This window comes from Athene cunicularia (genome assembly GCF_003259725.1).
Source record: "Athene cunicularia isolate RWA chromosome 28 unlocalized genomic scaffold, athCun1 chr28_part1, whole genome shotgun sequence".
Classification (NCBI taxonomy): domain Eukaryota; kingdom Metazoa; phylum Chordata; class Aves; order Strigiformes; family Strigidae; genus Athene; species Athene cunicularia.
Window position 1 is genome coordinate 889,534 of NW_020799139.1, and position 22,470 is coordinate 912,003.

Here is a 22,470-nt window from a genome sequence, read left to right on the forward strand (position 1 = left end):
AAAGAAATTCTTCTCCATGGTTCAACATAAACTTCCCCACATTTTTAAGATTTGTATTTCTGAAGTGCTGCAAGACACCTCAGACAACTACAGTTGTTTCAGGCTGAAAGCAAAGAAAGCAATGACATTTATTCATATTGAAAAGCAGTATTTTTATCTTGTGCAAAGCATTTATGCTGAGCTTATCGCTACGTTATCCCTATACCTTATCTACTGTAACCTGAAGATCACTTAGGAAATGCTGATGATACACTGGAATTTAGTAACTCCGCAAGAGGAATAAAGAGGGCTGTTACCTCCACACAGACAGCTAAGTAATTGTAGACAGTCAGCGGGATTTTGGTCTGTTCTCCCCGGATGACGTGGTACGGCAAGGTGAAATCAATGAAGAAAGGTTTAAATGTCTTCAGTTCTGTTTGACTGGCAATGCCCAAGCCCTTCTCTTCAGACAGAGCCACAGCTTCAGTTATCCAGGTAGTGATGGAGTCTGGCACTTCCACACGCAGCTGGGCTTCTCCCAATGCATTACTACCGAAGAGAACAGGGAACGGCTTGGGTTGATCGGGTTAATGAAACGGTTTTGAACGAAGCTAAAGCACACACGGCCAAACACAGTGGGGAATTCCCTCCAGATCCAAACTTACAACGCAGCACCAGTGTCTGCTTTGAACAGCAGCCTATAAAAGGCTCCATGTTTTCTGTTGGGTTTTTTGAGACCTATGCACCTTTATAAGGAGCAGAAGAGCAAGAAGTTGCTTTTGCAAAACACAGTCTAACATACAAATTCTTACTGGATTAAAAGCTTTATAGGCATTTGCAGCCTCATTATAGGGTCAAATTTCTTAGAGGCACATGTCTGCAGTAAGTAAAAAAAATAGATAAAAAAAGAAAAAAGAGAAAAAGATAAAAAAGGAAAAAGAGAAAAAAAAGATGAACAAAGGAGGAAAAAGAAAAAAAAAAGGGAAAAAAGAGAGGGGGGGAAAAAACAGAGGGGGGGAAAAAACAGAGGGGGGAAAAAACAGAGGGAAAAAAAATCCTAGACTGAGGTCCTAGATAAATTCAGTGATAATTCATTTAACAGCTACTGAAATAAAAGTAATTTTTGTCGGACCCCATTGTCCTTGCATACATTGCCACAACGCAGACTCTGCTTTAACATAAATGAGAAATATTCCAGATGCCAAGTTCAGCAGCTGCTTGTCCAGGGCAGCCTATTTTGATTCCGGAACATTTTGGTTGGTTGGTTGGTTTTTGGAATGCCTGACTCAGAAAATTTCCAAACCCGTAATTTTCTTCCAATAAGGGCTGAAACTAATTATTAAAAATCAAATTTATATTCTAAGTATTTAGCTTTACTGTGCGTACCACAACAGGAGATCATAAACCCGGTATCCTCTTCCCTGCTTTATAATAATAGAAACTCAATTTTGTTCGGCAGACTTTGCTATTTCCCTCCTGCAAAGAAGCTTTGGCCTTGCCTGGAACAGAAAACATTTCCTCTAAAGCAAGAACAAAAGCTATTTCATGGCTCAGCTGGCAGGATGATTGGTGCAGTTATGAGTACACCCTGAGGTTGTTTTCTCTCAAGTTCTTATTTATTCCCCCGAGCTTGATACACAAGCTGCTAGCTCAGTAATACTTTTGAGAGCAACGTGCATCTTGGTTGGCACGGAAAACGAGAGAGCAAGGTCTTCCGACCAGGCTCTGTGAGTCTGCAGCATAGCACGCTGTCTTTCAACACTGCAATACTGCCTGATTCACATCCAGGACACACCGAAGAATTGCACTTTCACTGCTTTTCAACTGACGGTTATTCCCATTTGAGGCACCAGTGAAGGATTTTTTACTTTCATCGTCGAAATCAACTGTTGGTCATTTTGAATGAGCCGAAGCTATTGTAACTGTCAGTAACTAGGCAGCATATCACGTACTGCTCTGGGTATTTGTTTCAGTAGGAAAAGGATTAAAACAAGTAGTCTGATAAAAAAAACTAGAGATCGTGATGCCTCGGAATAGACATGCTAGGGTCGGTCAGTCTCCAGGCACTCTGGGTGATGAACGTGGTTCCCCAGCTCAAACGACAGAGCGGAGAGCCTGGGAAACGCACTTGGCTTGACAGCACCACGTCATTTTAACTTCTTTTAAGCACACTAGTTCCTTAATATTTAGGTCTTCATCCTAACTGGAGTTAGGTAGCTGGTACCTGCAATAAACTGCAGCCCTGAAGAGCAAGCAGAAGGGTGTCCCAGCTCCGGAACTGGCAGTATTCCACTCGGTTTAACCGGACAATTTGTTGCAGCTGATGTTCTTTCCACTGGGATTTCAGCCCATAACCAGCATTAACATTATTTTCACACATGAGGGCACTTACTCTTCTGGGCGGGGGGCCAAAGTACACACACATTTCCAGCCATTAGACCCTCCAGCCAGGCTTTAGGAATTTTTTAGAATTGGTTTGGGAAGTTGACATTAGGCTTTTGTTTCTTTTTGAGGATTGTATATTATAATTGTAACTGGTAGAAGAAAAAAAAAAAAAAAATTCTTCCTGTTCAGGAGAGTGGTAGTCAAGGAATGCTCAACTTAGTTGTTTCTAATGAAATGAAGTAGAGAAAATGCAATCTGCAACTTTTTATTCCACACTCTCCCACTTATAATTAACTGCCCCAGCTTGTTGAGGCCCAAACGGGCACTTCTGGAATTCTTTGTGTATTGCTACAAAGCGTATTTCATGCTCAATTGAACAGATTTGAATACACTTGCTACAAGTTCCTGTCAAATTTAATTTATAATCATTTATTGAGAATGAAGTTTACTTGCAAACCTGGAGAAGCCTTTTAATAATTGCTTCAAATTATCCTAGATGTGCTGTTTCTGAGAGAGATTAGTTATCAGTTTATTCTTTTTTTTTTTTTTTAGTTCTAGTTGTGGAACCATGATTTATTTGTCAGCGAATGAAGGTTTCGGGGAGATGCTCTTGCATCAGATGAAAGAGGAAGAAGGGCTCTGTGCAATTTAAAAAGTGAGCAATGTAGAACACTCACCCGTGCATCGTTAGGCTAATACAGCATTTACAGGAGCAGCTATTCTGCCTCCAGCTCCCACACACAGTACAGTACCCTGGGATCATTTTCCCACTAAAGCATATGCAGCAGTTGATGCTAGAATAGGGGTGGAAATGAAGAAAACCACTAGCACTTGTTGAAGCTGACATTTCTAGCCTACTCTTGGCTCCAAACACAAATCCAGTCCCAACTCATCCCCCACTGTAAAGAGAAACTGGTGCTTCTGAGGGGCTGGTCTTGCCTCTTGACTGTGAGCTCTAGCAAGATCCCCCATTACCCTTCACTCCCAAGTGGTACATAGAATGCCGGTTCATCTGAAGGTTTTAGCACAGAGCTAGAAGTGCACCATCACTTCACATCTAAGTCCCTTTTTACGGCAAGAACAGCCTGACGTTCATTTATCATGAGGCAAGCTTATGCAACAAGTAGTTCCTCCCCGTAGCTGATCGCTGCAAACCTATATCCTCGTTTGCTCTGCAACAGTCTGTCAACACACCCTTTCCATAAGGAAGTAAAACCTAGAAATGTGTTGAACCAAACCATTGCTGCTTTTCTTCCCTGAAGATACTCCTCTGCTCGTGACACCATGGTGAATGACACGTGGGTCACCACGCAGCCACAACTGACAGGTTCAGCTTGAAGTAAGTGAGTACACTTTAAGGCCAGGTGAAATGTTACAAAGAAACATTATTGATTAAAGCAGTAATGAGGAGAAGCAACAACAACAACAAAATATTAGAGAACGGCAGTGTAACTCCAGTAGGTTTTAAAGAGCTTTGTTTTCTGCAGTTGAAGAGGATGTGTCCCTCTGGGTATAAAATTAAGGAAATTCCTTGTCAAATACCTGACATTGAGGCAGTGCCAAATCCATGTTTCAGGAAAGAAGGTTCTTTTCCTCTTCTCTGCTCTGCTAGAATAAGAAATAAGTCCTTGGCAATTAATTTGTTCAATAAGACAGTTTAACAGATCCTGATAAATCACTGTTATCACCTGAACGCAGCTCACGTGACCAACCAAAATTCGAGCTGGTGCAGCATCATTGAAAAGTGAACGGGTGTCATTCATAACACACATTACACAGTCTAAATGTTCCCCTTGGGCACACACACATCAAACAGTCTGGAGACACAAATAAGAATTTTAAAAGGTAAGTATAAGATAATCCTAAAAACTTGTGTAAATAATATAATCTAAAAAATACAGATGTTTTATGATCCAAATTCTCTCACCAAATGAAATCACAGGGAGCATATAGAGCATGTGCTTTCCCATGATATCGCCTTACTACACTTGCTTCCCATGATATCACACTTACTTACAATCACTACTTGATTCTCCAGCCTGTTTCTTCTCTTGGAATTGCCTTGATCTCTAATATTTTCACAACTTAGTACATTTTTCTACACCTGTGATCCTTGATTATCATCTTCTTAACTAACCTCCAAAACTTACTCTGATAAGGGGCCATCAAATGGTTCCGAATACAAAAGGGAGGCCCATCCTCTGTTGCAGCAGTAGACATAATAACTTTTTCTTCATGCAGTACCTCGTTTTATTTATTTTGACCACCAGCTGAATGGTTAAATAATGAGCAATGAGCAACTCTGCAAACCAAGGGCTAGCTTGCAAATATTGAGAAGCAAAACTGAGATATGCAAAGAGTTTCAAATGATCAATTTGAAGAATATCACTTTGCATTCTTCTAGAATTAAATTTAACAAAGTTGGGTCGGTTATAATTTTTGTTAGGTCTAACAAGACAACAGAAGAGAGTTTCCTCACCACCACGTTGCCTAAAACAAGCAATTTACTCGGGCATGCAAGTGGAAAACAGCTGAGAATATAGAAGAAAAAAAACAGCTAAGAGTATCATAGACAATACGCATGACAACAAAAATGTTACCTTGGTGCTATTTTAGAATGCATTGTAGCCACCAACGTCCCAGTATGAGGCTGAAAAGCTGGGACGGCCTCATCTGTGTACATGCCCCCGTTCTGTCTGTGGTTTAAGCTGACTATATCTGTCATTACAACCAAGCCAGTTTCCTAGACAATAAAAATGAATACCACAAAACAAAAACCAGCAAGGGAAAAAAAAAAAAGAAAAAAAGAATTAAACATGTACTGATAAAAACTTTTCTGAATAGAATCTCCCAACCCTCATCCAACATTTATGGGGTAAATTTCAATTGAAACTTGAGGATTTTTAAAAACTTTATATAAAAATGACTGTTAATGTGAAAATAGGTAGGCACTTTATAGGCAGAGATTTTATGAGAAAGCTCTTGTTTGCATGGAAAATGCATTTAAACCACTATCTAGCATTACTGGGCATGTGTAACTGCCAGGCAGCTACAGGTGAAAAATTATTACACATATTTTCCCCTTAGAATATTACATTACAGCTTTTTACCCTTCCTAAAAGTTTCCAGTGTGTTCTGCTGCAGTTAGCAGGCAGCTCTCACATCAGACATCACCAGCTCTGCACTACCAGGAATGCCAAGCAAAATGGAAACTGTCCACACAGCTTCACAGTAAAAATACAGAATTCATAGGAAAGCTGTCTGCCAGCTCTGTCCCCTAAATGCACTTATTCATAAGAGACAGCAACTCCCAGACACCAAAGAAAGCGTGAGCTTTGTTCTTCTTCCACAGCCACCCAATTATTACAAACCAGGTATAAAGCAACGCACGCGTACCAGCTATTAACAGACGCATCTTTTCCCAAGAGTTTATGCCTCTCAGTAAGAAAATAACGCATCAGAACAAAAACCCCACCAGATCACGGGCAGAGAAGCAGCAGTGGATAGCAATGAGGATTTAAAGTTTATGATTAAGAGATTGAGGCACTGAGGGAATATGTGGAAGCCTGTGGGGCTTAAGACAACACAATAGAAAATTTATCTAAAATTGCAGAAAGGACAAAGAACAGAGAGACAGAGGAGCTGAAGAAAGCAAGGATCATTATTATTAGCAGTTATGTGGATTATAAATGGAAGGAACGCAAAACGTTAGACCTGCAACACTGGTTCTCTAGGCCAGGCTATCTTTAAGAGTGGCAAGTAGTAGAAACCTACGTAAAGAATCTAAAACATGTAACCTGCACAGCATGGCCTTTGACATGGCAAGTCCTTACAGTTGCAGGCAGCCAGGGAACAGAGATTACCTGCTGCAGTGGTGTGGAAGGCGAAGAGGTGGGATGTCAGCTGAGTCTGAAAGGGTGGGTGGACTCTACTGTCAATTGTGGGAAGGGAAGAAAGTGGCCAACAAGCAGCACTTTTCAAATAGATCAGGTAACAATCATTTTAATCAAAAGGTAAGCTAGAAGCTAATGGAAACATGTCTTAAAACCTACAGATGACTAAAGCGGTTTTAGCTTAAAGGACTGCATTGTTAGTGTCCAAAGCAATGAAGAAATGAAGTGGTGCACGAGTACATTAAAAAACAAGAACTTGTTTTAAATGCTCAACTTGAAAGTTCATGCAAATACACAGCACAGATCAAAGGAAATATTTTTAAAATCTGACCAAGTTAAACTATTGAAAGACACCAAACATACATAATGACTTAAATATATGGCATTTAAGTAGCAACCTGATCAATGAAAACATTACTGATCTTTCACAGAGAGGCCACAGAAGCTGGCAGAACTGGAGCAGGAAAGAAGTTTAAAGGATTTCCAAAGGATAGTCTGAAAGGGAAAAAGCTATAAGGAAGGACTCATGTTCCACCTTCCTTCCTTCCTTGTCAAAGTGACTGCAGAAGAGACCTGCAAGCTCACCCATGACTGGAGAAACCTTCCGGTCCCCCGCCTGACTCTCCTGAGCATCAGCATGAATTCCTTCACCCGAGAGGATAGCTGGCCCTCTCATCAAGACTGGCCAAAATCAAAACATGTTTCTCCAATATCTTTGCTGGAACAGTGTACTCTCTTTTCTCAGAAATTACTTTTCAGCCTACGCCCCTGGAGAAACAGCTCTGATGTGAAAATAGAAATTATGGCCTATGGAGCTGAAAATTATCCTGCAAACATGAAAGTAAAAGAGACACTCCATAGAGAAGTGAGGCTGATTCTTCCTACTGTAAACGCGAAGCGAGCATCCTTGGTGATGTCCCAGTGCCAGGGAAAGACAGAAGATCTACGGCGTCTACGTGAGGACATGCCTGGCCACCAGAAGTGCCCTTCTTCCTTGGGAGCTCCAAAAGCATCAGATACATCATATTCTGCAAGCTCTTGAAAAACCTGCAGGGGAAGGGAAGAGACTGCTGTCCGTATGTAGAAAGGCTGCTTACTGGAGGTGAAGTGCAGGTAGCAGGATTAAGAAAAAGACATCAGTGCCTTAAGCTTATTTTTACCTGACTGGCCGTCAGCTGAAATCCTGTCTTCAGCAAGTAGACACTCTTATCCACAGTGGCAATGCAGACACAGCTTGATTTTGCAGCTCTGACCTTGATGTTCACAACATCGCCGGGTCTGGTCTCATTTGCTGACAGCGTCACTGCAACCTAAGAATTTAACATTAAATCCTGTTATCTCGACTTCTAATCAGCAGGCAAAACTACAAAGAGTAACGAGACACCAGCCCTTCCTCTCCACCAGCTGCATTGGCAATACCTGATTTTCAAAGGAGGACTTCACAGCGAACTGCAGGCTGTCCGTGACCCCTTCGCCGTTCTCCCTGACGTAGTAGACCAGGAGACGGCCCAGGGGAGCCATGGTGTGTGTCACTGAGAAACGGAGGAATGTCACACAGACCTCAACCTCTGCTGCTGGGGTACTGGTGGGTGCTAAAAAGTAAATTGTAAAAAGGACAATTTTATTTCTCAAAAATCACTGTCTTCCTGCCCAACCCAAATGCACAGAACTCTCCATCCAGGACGTGCTGTTCTCCCCTTGTTCCTATCCCACATGTTCTTCTTGAACTCAGAATGTTTTCCCTTCCTTTTTCTTTTCTTTCTGAAAGCTGCTAGGCAATTAGCACCCATAATATAATGAGCAGTATGGAGAAGGTGGATAGAAAATGGCTACCCAGTGTTTTTCCCACCCATAAAATCCAGTAATTATACCATTATCAAGACATTTAAAAACCAACAAAAAAGGACAGCTATCTACCACTGAGAAAAAAAAGTATAAATAGGTTTGGAAAAGGATTATGCCGTTCACTAGCATCAGTTAAACAGAATCAGAGAATGGTTTGGGTTAGAAGGGACTTTTAAGGATCATCCAGTTCCAAGCCCCCTGCCATGGGCAGGGACACCTTCCACTAGACCAGGTTACTTAAAGCTCCATCCATCCTGACCTTGAACCTGTCCAGTGATGGAGCAACCGCGATGCCTCTAGGCAACCTGAAAATACAACAGCTCAGAACCAACCTTCAGTGCAGAAAGTTATGATGAATTCTTAAACTACTGATTACCAGAAGCTGGGTGGGTACATCGTGGGGCAGCTTCTTTTTCTTTTTTTTTTTTTTTCTTCCAACTCCGTGAAACTGGCTGCTATTGCAGACATGTTACTAGGACAGGCTCTTGTATGCATCTTCCCAAGCACACCATTCTTTATCCCCCTGCTCCCTGAATTAACCACATTTGTATCCTTCTGTTGTTCCTTGTACAAACTAGGAGCCCACCCTCCATTTCCCTTCCCCATCTCCTCCTTTAGCGCAATCCATGCTATCAGTCCATCAGTCCTCTTCCTAGTTTAAGCTCTACCAGCTTAGTAAATGACCCCAGCCCCATCATACACTTCCCTACCACTCAGGTGATCCCAGGTCAAGCACATTAAGAAAGATTAGAGTTTTCGTAACAGAGAAAGCCTACAGAAAACTCTCCAAGAGCTATTCTTCTTGGAGAAATTTATCTTTTTTCTATATGACTATGTGTACAGTGGATATTTTCTTCCACAGAATTATTCTGTGCCCTTTACGGAGCATCAAATTCAAAAAAGATGATATTTAGGTTTGCAGAAAGGTTGTTTTTCCCTGAAAAAATCAGAGCAAGCCAGCATTTCTGATGCTAGCTACCTGTTCCTGGGAAGCGTGTGATATCAATGTTCTTCTCAAAGGGAAAGGTGGCTCTTTTGCTCCTCTGCTGGGTGATGTTACTGGGCTGCAGTCCTGAAAGGACAATGTTGCCTCGCGATGCCACTTCGTAATGTAGAGTGAAGTTGCAAGGACATGTGGACTTCACTGCAATCCAAGCCTCCTCTCCTACCTGCACCCAGAGACAGAAAAGCAAAAGATCTGGTCTGTTACAATGCATGCTCTTTATTTTTAAAGCTCAGAAATCTATTTGGGTTTCAGTCCACAAGAGATGTGACCCCCTCTCCTAAGAAACGTGAAAAGTACATTACATTAGCACTGTTTTCATGGACTTTCTTCACAATAAAAAGGGGCCTGTGTTCAGCTCGCTCCCTGCAAATCTAAGAGCAGAACGGGCTGGGGGGTTGTATGCATTAATGAAACAATAAAGGAATCTCTGGAATCCTGAAAGTTAAGCCTTTTGGCACAGAGCAGCTGTCAGAATTGGTTGAATTTTAGACACCCCTTCAGTAGTCCAGCCCAAAAGAGAAAGAGATGGGTTGGGGGGTGGGAAGAGATGGGTGTTTGATAGTCTTTGCAGTTTAATTGAGATTATACACGGTGATTACTTTCATATGGCAAATACTGAGTCAAACATAACAAATGTGGCATGAAATTACTGGGAATAGATCTGAAGGAAAACACTTTCAAATTACACAAGTCTCGATATTAACTTGCAAGTCTGGCACTCGAGTCGCTGTCAAACACACAAATAAATGAGAAGAGAGCTTCTTTTTTTTCTGGGTAAACTCATCTGATGCCTGCGATAGGCTTCAGAGCAGCACACTGACTTCCTGCACTTTTTGTACACTGAAGTCCTGTACCCAGAGGTGCTCGACTAAGTACTGATACCCTGGAGACAAAGTCCCTCAAATACTGCCAAGAGAACAGACATCAGTGGTCAGTCACGGGACTAGGACTGGGTCATGTGTGCCTGAGCAATAAACCTTCTGTGGAGTAGCCAGCTTTCCAGAGATCACAAACGTCTTGCTTCTGGGATATGAGGAACAGCTACTGCTTGTGTTCAGCAGGATTTCTTCAGCAACTTCCACTCCCAATCCTCCTGCCATTTAAAGCATCGCAGCGCCCAACTAAGACTGTTAAGGCTGAATAGCAATGTTAAATCCCAATGAAACCTTTTGAAAAACCTCTTTCTTCAGCAGTAACAGTGTTAACTTCACAGAATGTACATAGAGTACAAACCAAAATGGCAAGGACTTGAATATGAGGAGCTGCTAACGGTTAATACAGTAACAATGCCACAGAGTCCAAGAAGAGCCTCGTGACACTAAATATTTGAAGTATTAAGAATTCCCCAGTGCAAATGATGAAACAATTCATTAAAAAATGAATGTAGCTAATTGGAACACCCAGTAAGAGCTGGCAAAGCAGGGAAACAGTTCCCACATCAGCTGGTCATCCAACTCTTAGCTTTCCCACAGAAGAATTAGTTCTAATCAGGTTATAATAAGAACAATGTGTTCAGATTAGCAGTGTATAATCCCCTTTCCATACCTCAGGAAACTTGTAAAAGATTAATTAGCCATTAAACTTCCATGAAATGCAATGATTAAAAAAAAAAAAAGCTCTTATTTGGATACAAAGAGTCTGAAACCAACCTGATGGATCTGCTGATAATAGAAAACTAAGGGTGTCTATTGCCAAAACCTACTTTTTTTTTTTTTTCTTCTCCACAAAGCAACATGCAGAGCCTCAAAGCATCTTCTTGGGTAGAGAACAATCCCTAATCAACTCTCAGTCAAACAATATGCCACAAGAATCATGGTTAAATCAGATCTTTCCTTTAAGGAAGAGATCACAACTTTTATACAGAAGAACTACATTTTTAGGGAGGCTCATACAAAAGCAATGAAAGAAGACAAGATAACTTACATTCATAGTTTGACAACTGGAAGACTAAACAGATCCAGCTGAGATTTAAACTGGTAGTTCTAGTGAGACTGCATAGTTTAGATCTTTAGTAATTAAACTACTCTCACTAACACCACTTTCAACATGTCTTTCAACGTTTGTTGGCATGAACTAAAGCATGCCATTTTCCCCCGACAATTTCTACGTGAACGTTACTGGAGCTGCACAGAACATACATTCCGATAGGAAAAACTTGAATGTTGTCAGTGCCTATATCCACCCTCTCCCCACACCACAGACAACAAGATGTTGCACAAAACGTCAAAGGCACTTTGCTTAGAGCTGTGTGCAGCCCACACCGAACAATTATTTGGTGGCTGAAGCGCAGCTACTTCAGCCTTTGTAGTGGAAACAGTAACAGTCCAGGATTCCAGAAACAGAAACGGCTAAAAATATTTCGTGAGAACAAAGTACTTTAAGCCAAGAAATGCAGTTGTTGCCGTGATGGAATATGAAGCCAACATACCTGGAAAGGTTTGTCTGGTGCCTGGAGCTGGATGTGACACTTGCTGGGCGAGTACCAGCTACTGATGGACAAGTAGTTTGGCAGATATTGATCCCCAGATGGTTTCCCATCGATGGCTGTCACTTTGGTCTTAAGAAAAGTTACATCTGAATGTTACACATACATCAAAAGCCTGATTTTTACTCTCTTCTTACACTGCATCCCCATCTCTCGTTTTATACTTTCCAGCTGTCCAGCTCTTGTCAGCTTTACACAGCAACACTACTCTCCAAATACTGGACCCTTACCACTCCGTTAAGCTGTATTTTTTCAGCATCTTTTCATGATGCACACTGTCCATTATATTGGCATCAAGAAACAAAGCAAGTGTTTGCTGCATTTAAATCAAGAAGCTGAAGCTAAAAGGCACTGATTTCCTGTTTGTAGCACTGATTTATCAAGTGCAGGTTTGACAAGATTAGTTACATTAAAGCCTGCTAATCCTATAAAGAGCTTTCACCCACCTCCAGCCAGACATATTGGGCAGCTGTAGGGATGGAGGGGATTTCAAATTCCACCAGGCCATTTCTTGATACCAGTTCACTCGTATAAACGTTGTCCTTTGGTGTGAGTTCAGCTTTAATTCGGATAGTGACTCTGTCAGCTGGACTTCCATCCGGGTAGGTGACTTCTACCTACGCAGTGTTTCATTTATAGAACAACGGGTTTTAAATTACAGGCAATTCCAGTCAACGACAGAAACAGCAGGTGGGAAAAACACACCAAAACACGGGGTAACATGCCGGGATCAAGTCAGTATAACCTTATATCAGCCACATGTCTGTGTCTTTACTTCTAATCCTACCTTTCCTTTGTAAGGCAGTCCAGGTTTGAACTGTTTTCTGGTATCCTTGGAGTACTTGATATCAATCAGCTGTTTCTGAACTGGTGTTGAGTCATCAAACGTAATCTGCTTGCTTCCATCAGAGCTGATGACTGTGGCCCAGATATTGACTGTGCCTCGAAAATGTTCCGGAACGTCAGCTGGCATCATGTCTTTCACACACACATCGAAAACAGCAGAGCCATCAATCTACAAAGTGTGTTGGGGAACGGAAACGTGAGTTTGCATTTACATTCAGAAAGGGTCTAGAAGCCAAATCTAAAATGTAGGCACTTAACAGGAGTTTGCAGCAGTATATTTAAAGGATGTGGAGTAGAGGGAATTAACTGGGGAGTGGGGGAAGGAAGGAGGAAAGAAAGCAAGTTTAATTTTCCTCCCTTATCCATAGCGTGGACTAGCTCTGTCACAGTCCCTCGTTCTCATGTTCTCCCTCAGCCCCATATGCTCTAAAACCAGATTAGTACTATGCCAACAAATTCTCATCCCCTGAAATCATAAACATACTGGTGTAAAAATACATAATATTTTTATTTACTGGACCAAATGATCACATTTATAAATTTATTTTCTGATCTCCCATCAGAAACATAAACCAGAGCTGTGGTATTAGAGTACAGATCAGGTGTTTCACTGCAGCTGATGCAATGGTCTCCCTCACCTCTGTGGTCTTGAGGACAGGGTGTCCCACTTCATGCCTGTAGTACCCAACACCGTTTATAGTCATATTGACAATTAACTTTCCTGTCACTGGTTTTCCAAATGTGTATCTGAAATGGAAAGAAGATAACGACTAACTTCCAGCTATTTTCTGTTTTCCTGATTACATCAAAGCTAGTACCATGTGACCTGCACATCTAGAAAACAAAAAATATCACAGGTGGTTTTCCAGCTTGTTACTGTTAACATGTTTTATGAAGGCTCTTACATCGGAAAGCTTCTGATGACGACCAGAAATCATCTGAAAGGTCTGCAGCAGATGAGATCCAAGCTCCAGTGACTGCACCATCCTGTGGCTGTACTACAATCCATAGGAATGAAACTTTATTTGGGATATGTTCCTACCTGGCGTGGACAGTTCCTTTTTCACACAGGGAAAGGTCACGAATGTAGTGAGGGGGGTCAATCAGCAACTCAAACTTTGGTAATACTACAAGGGAAAGAAATACAACAGAATCTTTTCAAGGAGATCTTATTGTACAGACGATAGCAAAAGCATACACAGCTCTGACAAGATCACTGCTTCTGGTCGGATGAGGGCAGTGTAGGTAACATTAGCCAGGACAGCCCTCAGCAGAGAATGAATCAACAAAAGCAGCAAACCAAGATCACCTTGGTAAGAAAATACCCTTAATGTTTTACTTCTTTTCAGAGGAATCTGTGTTCCAGGATTTGAGCTCAAGCTTTTTCTCTTAGATACATGGTAAAGAAGACAACTCGCTACCGACTCCTCCACGACGTGTCGGGAATAGAGCTGAGATATTAGCAGTTGTCAGCATCTATAAATGCTTGTGTGATCAGGTCAGATGTCAGAGATGGTGCGCTGGCTGTAACGGTGCCCACCCTTCATCAAACAGAGGGATTTTGAGACTGAAAAGGGGGGTAGCAAAAAAAGAATTCAGAATTCCAAGGAGGGCTCTGAGAAATCAGGAAAGTACCGACAGACTGAAAGCATTTGAAAGAGTTTTCCAAAGCAAAATTAAATCTCTGTTACATGAATAGATGGTGCAATATGACACTCCATTTCAGGTCCTTTATGAAGTGTGGAGGACAGGAACAAGGGGCTTGGTTATGTTGCATGTGTCTATATCCCTGGAGTACATAGCCTCTGAAAAATTTTTCCTCATGACATTAAAAATGTATTATTTCTCGGGTGTTTCATCTCAAGTAAAAACATTTCATAATGTTTTGTTCTTCCAAATGCACTTGGGTTAGAGTCAAAATTGATTTGGATACAACTCACCATATTTCTGAACTTCAAAGGATTTGTTGTATGTGTGCCCTTGCATTTCAGCAAAGATGAGCCATTCACCAAACACGGGCTGATCAGACAAAGGAAAAGTCATATTTACAACACCTGAAAAAGGAGAGAACATACTGTGAACTCTGTGTTACTTATCAGCCCTTGTCAAGGATTACTGGACACAACTAAGTATAAAGAGAAGCAAAAGCAAATAACAACACACTGAGAAAAAAAATAATTTGAAACTTACCACAACAAAATGGCTTCAAATTGCTCCACTCTATCATACGAGACCCCCGAGGATCCTGCATAGTGGTTTAGGAATGAGAAACATCACAGTGAAAATGAATATCACTAACACATTTAACTCAGTTTGCAACAAAGAACTTCATTTTGCAATATATACACTTCTCTAACAGCTGAAATGTAACTAACATCTCTCAAAAATTTTCTGAAGATACTTTACCGGGGGGCATTTGCTTTCTAAAATTCAGTACTCATTTAAGGACACTGCTTCTATAACCAATGCACACAAGTAAGCACTGTCAAGTGGCAGATCTTCCACCTCTCTTAAGACACCTATTTTGGATGGGGTGAACTGGCCTCTGAAGATGCTTTCTTTCTATTCACAAAGGGAGTTGTACAACTAGCACGACAATTTTTAGGTGACAAAGTCAGATGAAATTAATCCCACTGTTTTCGTCAGCATTAAATCTGTGACTGAATGCAAACAAGAGATGAGGGTGAATTCTGCTTGCTGACAGCTAAAAACACTTTTTTTTTTAAAAAAAAAAAAAAAAGAAAAAAGACTAGACACAGAAGGAACCTCTCATTCACCTCATAAGGAAGAAGACAGGAGCACCCTTTCCTTGCCATGAATTTCTATTGTCCACTATCATAATGTTTGGGTGCAGAGATGAGATTGGCCCTGCTATATCAGCCCAGCCAGATGAAGGATAGGAGTGTGTCTGCATTGGAAAGAAGGGAGAAATTGAGCGGGACTGTTACATTTGTAAACCCCAGTGAATTTAGCCAATTCTTCTCAGGCTGAAAAATGGGAATGGATTTCTGAAACTGAAGTAGAAAACAAAGTATATCTGTTGGTGATAACAAAAAAAGCAAGACACAAAGATCAGTTAAAGACAAAGGGATAGAGATAATTGCATAGGTTACAGTTGGGAATGGCCATAATGGAATTGAGAAGGTACAGACTTGTGACCTGTTCGTCACAAGGCTACAAGAATCTTGTGCCTCGACAGGATACATGCTAGATGATTGGCAGACAGATACTCACCACCACATAAGCTTCAATCTGAAAAAAAAAAAAAAAAAAGAAAAATAAAAGGCACTATGAAACAAAGCTACTTTTCTGCTTCTTGTGATGAACTGCCAAGTCGACATAAGCAAGATATGATGCATAAAGGGACAAGGTTTAAACATCTCTTCTTTGCTAAGAGTAGACTGAGAAACATACATTTCATTCATGCACCTAACTGGAAAAGTAATACTCTGCATATCTGTGCATCACCTAAATAGAGTGCAAGTCTCTGAAAAATCCTTCTAACTGCTTCAGCATAGTTCCACTCTATTTGCTAGCACTACAAAAGTGCATATTCCCCTTCAAAAGTGATGTGACAAATGAAGAAAACCTAAACTGTAAATAACAACAAGCAATCACAAGATATGCCTAAATAGGTTAAAAAAATCCAATTGTATTTCTGCATGACTGTACATGAAAATAAAATACAGGTTGCCAAGTATTCCATCATATTTACAGTGTGAAAGAAAACGGCATTCTTTACCCTGTCATTGACTGGTCTCAAGTCAGAAGTCACCATAAAGAGGTTTATCAACACTAAAAAAGGAAAAGAAGAAATTTATTAGTCATCACAGCTGACACTCAACAGAATATCTCATTCTAGAATCTACCCTTGAAAAAAAAAAAAAAAAAAAAAAAAAAAAAAAGTGCCTGAAAGCAGCCCTAAGCAAGTTCTCCAAGGTCACTTTACCTTTCTGCTTGGGTTTATAGACAGGTTTATCAGTCTGGATGAACACTGATGATCCTTTGCTATCAATGGTCACTGTGGTATAGTTGTGGAAAATGTAACCTTCCTCTGCTAGATGACGGTTGCCCCAGACTTTTAGATGTGCTTGTCCACGAAGTCCTGAAGGCACCTAGAAAACAGACCGTGAGGTGAGGAGCCTTTGAGCTTTCTGGGGGAATATAATTGACAGTGAAGTGAGCAAAGAGCAGCCACCTGCTGCCATTCAGTGTAACTATGTGTTAGTAATAAAAAGAAAATGAAGAACATACTAGATATTTTACAATGTTTAAACTTCAAAGGAAGCAAAGTCCTACTAAAAACACAGCAGGAAATTCTCTTCTACTCTTTCTTTATCACTCAAGCAAACTGATATTTGATCTACATGTGCCACTTCCACTAAAGGTGTGTTACATGGGGAAACCAACCATGCTATGGAAGACACGGCTCTACCGTGGGGGAAAAACAAAACAAAACAAAACAAAACATGCTTGCTTGCACATTTTCAACCAGTTGCTCAGACAAATAAGAAACTTTAAAAAATACCTTATATTAAAAATTACAGATTAAAAAAAAAAATCTGGTCATATAGAAATACTATGATAGTAGGTCTTAATTTGAGAGGAAAAAAACCCAAAACCTGAAATCAGCAATGAAACTGCAGATTTTATTCAACAGTGAGTTACAGCCTTTGGATAAAGAAATCTATAGCATTTGGTATAGCTGCTGCTGTTTCCTATTACATAGTCCATATAATACCTTCTTGAAATGAAAGGAATAGATACTTACGTAGTTGTACATTAGCACAGTAAAGGGTGGGGGAGTTTCAAGCCCTTTCTAGAACCTAATTCCCAGACACAGTTTAACTACCGGCAGGACAGAGCAGTATCATCAGCCACAGAGTAATTACAGAGAAGGCAAAGAGAACTCCTGAGGTATGCCACCGAGGCAGAGGAGATCCAATCAGTCATGGCAGACCATCACCAAGCTAGTTAGACTTCTGTAAAGCAAAGACTTTAATTTACTTATAGGCTAATGCTGGTGTAGAGGACGCGGTAGGTGCGGTGAAGGCATCTGTGCCATGCTACAGGGATACAGTAAAACTGTTCCCAAATACCCGGATCCACTGCAAAGAAAGAGACTTGGTTTTCTTATGGTACTGCATAGAAAAACCTCATTCAGACACGACCAGCATCAGTCAAGAGGCAGTGATGCAATACGGTGGGTTTTTCTCCCAGGGTCATATTCAACTGTGACTAGTCTAGCATACTACCCAGAGCCTACAGCTCTGCATGGTGCTAGCCACCGCTGTGCCAGAAGCACGGCACAATTTAATGTTTATCCGCTTTGTTCCACCCGCCCCCTCCACCTCCCATCAGAGGTGACAACTCCAGAGCAAGTCCTGGCTAAGTTAAGAGATCCAACATTTTTAAGACTTGTTTTTCAGTCCGGTGCCATTTTGCCTACATTTGAAGTAATAAACTTATAACTAAACTTAACTAAAGAAATGTTTTGATGGTGCTTAACCAACAACAAGACTGAAAACTCATATTGATTTGAATTTACACCCCACTTTTCAAAGACCTAGGTAGTTGGATGGAGACAACAGTCCTGCACTAGCATGAAAGCACAGCCAACTTATCTCACAGAAACCATGAAAATGGATTCTTTATCCTCTGTTTGGTATCACTTAGTCCTACATACAGCAAAAACTAAATTACTTCTTTCAATGAACTCTGAAGTGTAGCGTTTAGCTCACTCCTTGGCATGAGGAAGGGTAACTCAGACAAGGTACAAAGCAGAGGACGGGTTTTACAGGACATCTTTCTGCTGTAGGAATGGCTACCTTTCACTGCATCCCAGATCTCCAGTATCCTAGGGATTCCAATAAACGCAGATATTGCTTTAAAGAGTGTGATTTACTAACATAAGCATATGCAATTTCTGTTTAATGGCTACTGGAACTCTCTGCCAGAATCACATTTAAATTCATCATCATTTCACTCCACTACAAATCCTCTTTGGGAATAAAAAGTTGTTCTCGTTCCCTCCGTCTCTTCAGTACAGGTAAGCTTCATTTAATGGACTACGCTGACGGCAAAAATATTACTAATGTCAGAGACTAAATGTAGACAAAACTGTTGAAAGTCCATGTTTTTAAAATAACATAGTAGTACCAGAATAACTAGGAGAGACACAACGTTCAATAATCTGCCATTTCTATGAATTTCTGTGGTCTGCCCCACGCTCTACATCACTTACATAACAATATGTACTGCCACTCTTATAAAATCAACACAACATAGAACTTTACGTTGAGCAATGAGCCACAGATTCAGCCATTAATTTTCTTCAGTGGTGTGAAGGCCTGACAGACGAGTTGTGATGGATTAAGCTTTATTCTTTTCACTCTTCCTCCTGTGAAGGTTGCTTCCTCCTTAGTGTGTGCACCAGAATGTGACCTGCACTTGTGCCACAGCTGCTCAGAGAGCAATGCCTGATGTGGTTGAAGGCAAGTCCCTCATGTTTTCATGGAAAACATCTTAAAATAATTGACACTCACCTTCAGTTTAATTGTTCCTTTATCTAAAATGAAAGAGAGAGAGAGAGAGTTATCTTTCTGAAGCTAAGGTACTAACATTGTAGACATCTGCAGTTGAGTGAAAGGAGACCCCATGTCATAGAGCTGCTAACTGCAATACCCCTTTATTATGATTTCATCTGAAGTAGTTTTCCTGCATTGTGTAAAACAATCTGCAGAGTGAACAAGTTGGACCTAGTAGAGTTCTCAGAAATAAACTTGGTCTGCATTTATTTACAATTTTTGCTCAAGGTAAGCTGCAAAGTGCTCTATAGTTAGGGAGTACCACCAAGGCTGAGGTTTCAGCACGGGGCATCCTATGCTTACAGAAGTATTTTGCTGTAAAAAGGACCTGACCTCTTTAGGGACTTGAATAATTCTCAGAACAAACACTCATAGAATCTGTTTGGATTGCTGGATACAGCCATACCTAAGATTTCTCTTTAGCATATGTTGTCCACATGTGCAAGCATCACTCCCTTTGAATTACTTAGCAATTGTCAGCCAATTTCAAAGACGACAAGGGGAAGATAAAACCAGAGACAATCTGTTCCAAGAAAGGAAATGGCTTTTATATAACTCCCAGTTTTTACACACAGAAGGGTTAAAACATGATGTTTAAAGAGCCTGATTGCCTGAGCCTTGTCTAGATTACAGTTTACACCGCTGCTAGCGGCAGTAGAACAGCGCTACTGGATTTCATTTTCACTAATGTAAATTCATTCAGTATTAAGTTGGACATCATCAAAATACTTGTTGGCTTTACACACAGGATGGCAAGCGAGGTATCTGTCTTGGATTTTAAACACTTATCCAACTGCACAAATATTACCATCTCTTTCAGCAATACTCAGTCCTGAAGGTGGGGAGATTGAATTTCCAGCACTCATTTTAAAATAAGGGTAGAAAATGATGATGTTGTTGTAGACTTTATATTTTTCTTTAAAGTCATCTTATCTTATTCCACATACGGCTCCCCAGTGTCAAACAGTCAGGTTTCAAAAGGAAAGATCCTCACTATAAAACACTTGAATATCAGTTACCTCGGGTCTCTGGATGTCTTGGCATTCCAAAACTATTGGCCTTGGTGTTTGAGATCACATACATCAAAACCACATTAGCACAATCAACTGAGAACGTTTAGCAGTAGCCAGTGAATTAAATATTAGTTTGGTTCCAGTTCCATTATCACCTAAAGCAATTCTCTGAGACACTGATGTGTTCCCACAGCATCTCAATTTATAAGGTAGTTCTCAAGCTCAGAATTACAGGAGCTTACCCAAAACTGTTCCATGGCCTCGTGACACAGTTTCTCCTTTGACCACTAACTGAATCTGGACTGTTGTCTCCTTGACAGAGTTAAAGATGGTTACACTTATAGCCTCCTCCACACCGGCTCGGAAAACAGAAGGTGCCGCAATCAAATAGCCCCTGAGGAGCAAAATTGGAAGCGGATGGTCAAGAACAGCAACGAGAGCGTGATCTTTATTTGTAACCACTTTATATATAGCAAAGGGAAAAGAACAGACTACCCTGTAACATCTCTGGCCCTGTAGGGTCACATTTGTGACCATCAGTAGCCTATATCTAACATGCATAAAATGAACATAGAATGCACACAGAAATGAACAGAGCCAGAGGCTTACAAATCCTTAGTATTTAAATACAGTAATATTTATGTTTATTGCATATATTTATATTTCTATACTATATATAAACAAACTAAATATACAACTAGATAATCATAAAAAAGCTGAAGTTCATAAAAGAAGGAGGAGGTACCTAAACCTCCAGTAGAGTTTTGTAGATAATGCTTGGTTTTGAAACAGTTTGGCTACTTCTAACATTTTTGCCTCAATTATTTTTCATGGCTTCATTTTCATAGTTCAACTTGATATATAAAAAAAAAAAAGAAGCGACTCTCAATGCTGATACTCAGCACTTTCTAAGTGTCAGGCTCACATACGTGTAACGTGTCTAAACTTTCAATTTATATAGAAACAGCCCAAAAACTGCACTTGAAAGATGGGGCTCAGTTTCTCAGTTCTGCCACCAGTTTTTATTCAAACAATTATATCCTGCAAGTTTAAAAACCCCAGCAAAAAGGAACTATTTTAGCAGGCACACAGAGTTTTAAAGCCACCCTAGACGACCTCCCATATATGCTACAATCCTTGTGTTTCTGAATGGAATCGGTACATTCCTCTGAGCTGAATGGCACCGTGCCATGAACTTGTCAACTAAAAGCATTACAGACTCTTGAGCTCTTTGATGCATTGGGCTGTAAGCAACACATTTATATTCTCTTCATGACACACCTTTCTGGGGTTTTTTCTACCCAAAAGGATTTTTTTTTCAAAACGAGGCGATTCCTCATGTGACTCTTTCAAGTCCAATTTCTCAGCCCGTGCCTTTCTGCAGTTCCGTGAGCCAGGTTGCTTTAGTCGATGATTAATTATCACTTCGGGATGAGGATGATGGTGTTTTACAGCCCCCAAGTCATCTTTTATCAAATTCCAACCCCATGTTTCTCTCTCAGCAGGCCTCATTGCCATGGAGATCCCATTACCCCCAAAGGAAGTTCAGATCTCTGTGGCATTTCAGTTAAACTGCACGGGGTACTTGCAGTTTCAAAACCTTATGGTTGCCAGGTTTGAAAAGTCATCAGAACAATAATAAATAACAATAAAATGTTACTACATAGCCTGCAAATTCTTGGTAAGAAAGACATAGCTGATCTAGTTGCAGAGGGAGAAAGAGTACCATCTGCATCCAGCGGGGAATAATTAGATTCAAACTGTCACATAAGCACAGCACTACAGTGCCATATGCGGAGCACATGTACTCACATTGTTCTAAATTGCTGCAACTCTTTCTGAAGTATCAGCCTGTTGACACGGGTATTTAAATCACTTAACAAACGGCATTTGAATATTACATATTTAACCTGGCAATTAAACAGTTAACTTGACAGTGACTGGACAGATCCTTTAAGCACATTTGACTAACAGCTCTGTCAGGTTACACCAAAACTTGGCAGGACGTGAAATATTTTCTAGTAAGCAAGTGAAAATAAGTTCTCCGTGGCACCTCAGTTAATGCAGCTATTCACGATGTTGACGCGCTATAATAAGCCAGGGATAAAGAACAAAGCAAACCTTAACCAAAGTTAACCTAAAGGTACTGGAACGAGCTGCGGATTCAACTTCTAAAAGCCAAAGAACTTTCCCCGCAGTGAAATGTTTCTCCCCGGATGATTTGCCCCGCAAGAATGTTTCCCATGCTCTGCGAGAGCGCCCAACATTACCTCCAGCCACCGCAAAGCACAACAGAACCCCTGTGCAACACCCCGGATTCCTTAAATAATTGTTTGCAGATAAAAGCTTTGCAGCCGCTCGCTGGAGGAGCTAGAGGCAGGTATTTCTAAGGAAGCTTTTTTCTTTTCTTTTTTTTTTTGCTCCCCCCCCC

General features: G+C 40.7%; 1 protein-coding gene across 1 annotated transcript in view; it reads right to left on the bottom strand.

Moving 5' to 3' along the window:
• Window positions 1-22,470, bottom strand: part of CPAMD8 (C3 and PZP like, alpha-2-macroglobulin domain containing 8) — a 57,847-nt gene that overhangs the window by 35,036 nt on the left and 341 nt on the right. The window contains exons 2-21 of the mRNA XM_026864906.1: window positions 22,177-22,287; window positions 20,282-20,433; window positions 18,985-19,007; window positions 16,389-16,554; window positions 16,182-16,234; window positions 15,674-15,691; window positions 14,630-14,684; window positions 14,380-14,493; window positions 13,482-13,566; window positions 13,078-13,186; window positions 12,381-12,608; window positions 12,040-12,210; window positions 11,537-11,665; window positions 9,082-9,271; window positions 7,677-7,849; window positions 7,418-7,567; window positions 7,143-7,304; window positions 4,965-5,107; window positions 3,907-3,972; window positions 297-528 (exon numbers count right to left, since the gene is read on the bottom strand). Coding sequence (XP_026720707.1) covers window positions 297-528; window positions 3,907-3,972; window positions 4,965-5,107; window positions 7,143-7,304; window positions 7,418-7,567; window positions 7,677-7,849; window positions 9,082-9,271; window positions 11,537-11,665; window positions 12,040-12,210; window positions 12,381-12,608; window positions 13,078-13,186; window positions 13,482-13,566; window positions 14,380-14,493; window positions 14,630-14,684; window positions 15,674-15,691; window positions 16,182-16,234; window positions 16,389-16,554; window positions 18,985-19,007; window positions 20,282-20,433; window positions 22,177-22,287 — 2,530 coding nt within the window. The remainder of the gene's footprint in view (window positions 1-296; window positions 529-3,906; window positions 3,973-4,964; window positions 5,108-7,142; window positions 7,305-7,417; window positions 7,568-7,676; window positions 7,850-9,081; window positions 9,272-11,536; window positions 11,666-12,039; window positions 12,211-12,380; window positions 12,609-13,077; window positions 13,187-13,481; window positions 13,567-14,379; window positions 14,494-14,629; window positions 14,685-15,673; window positions 15,692-16,181; window positions 16,235-16,388; window positions 16,555-18,984; window positions 19,008-20,281; window positions 20,434-22,176; window positions 22,288-22,470) is intronic.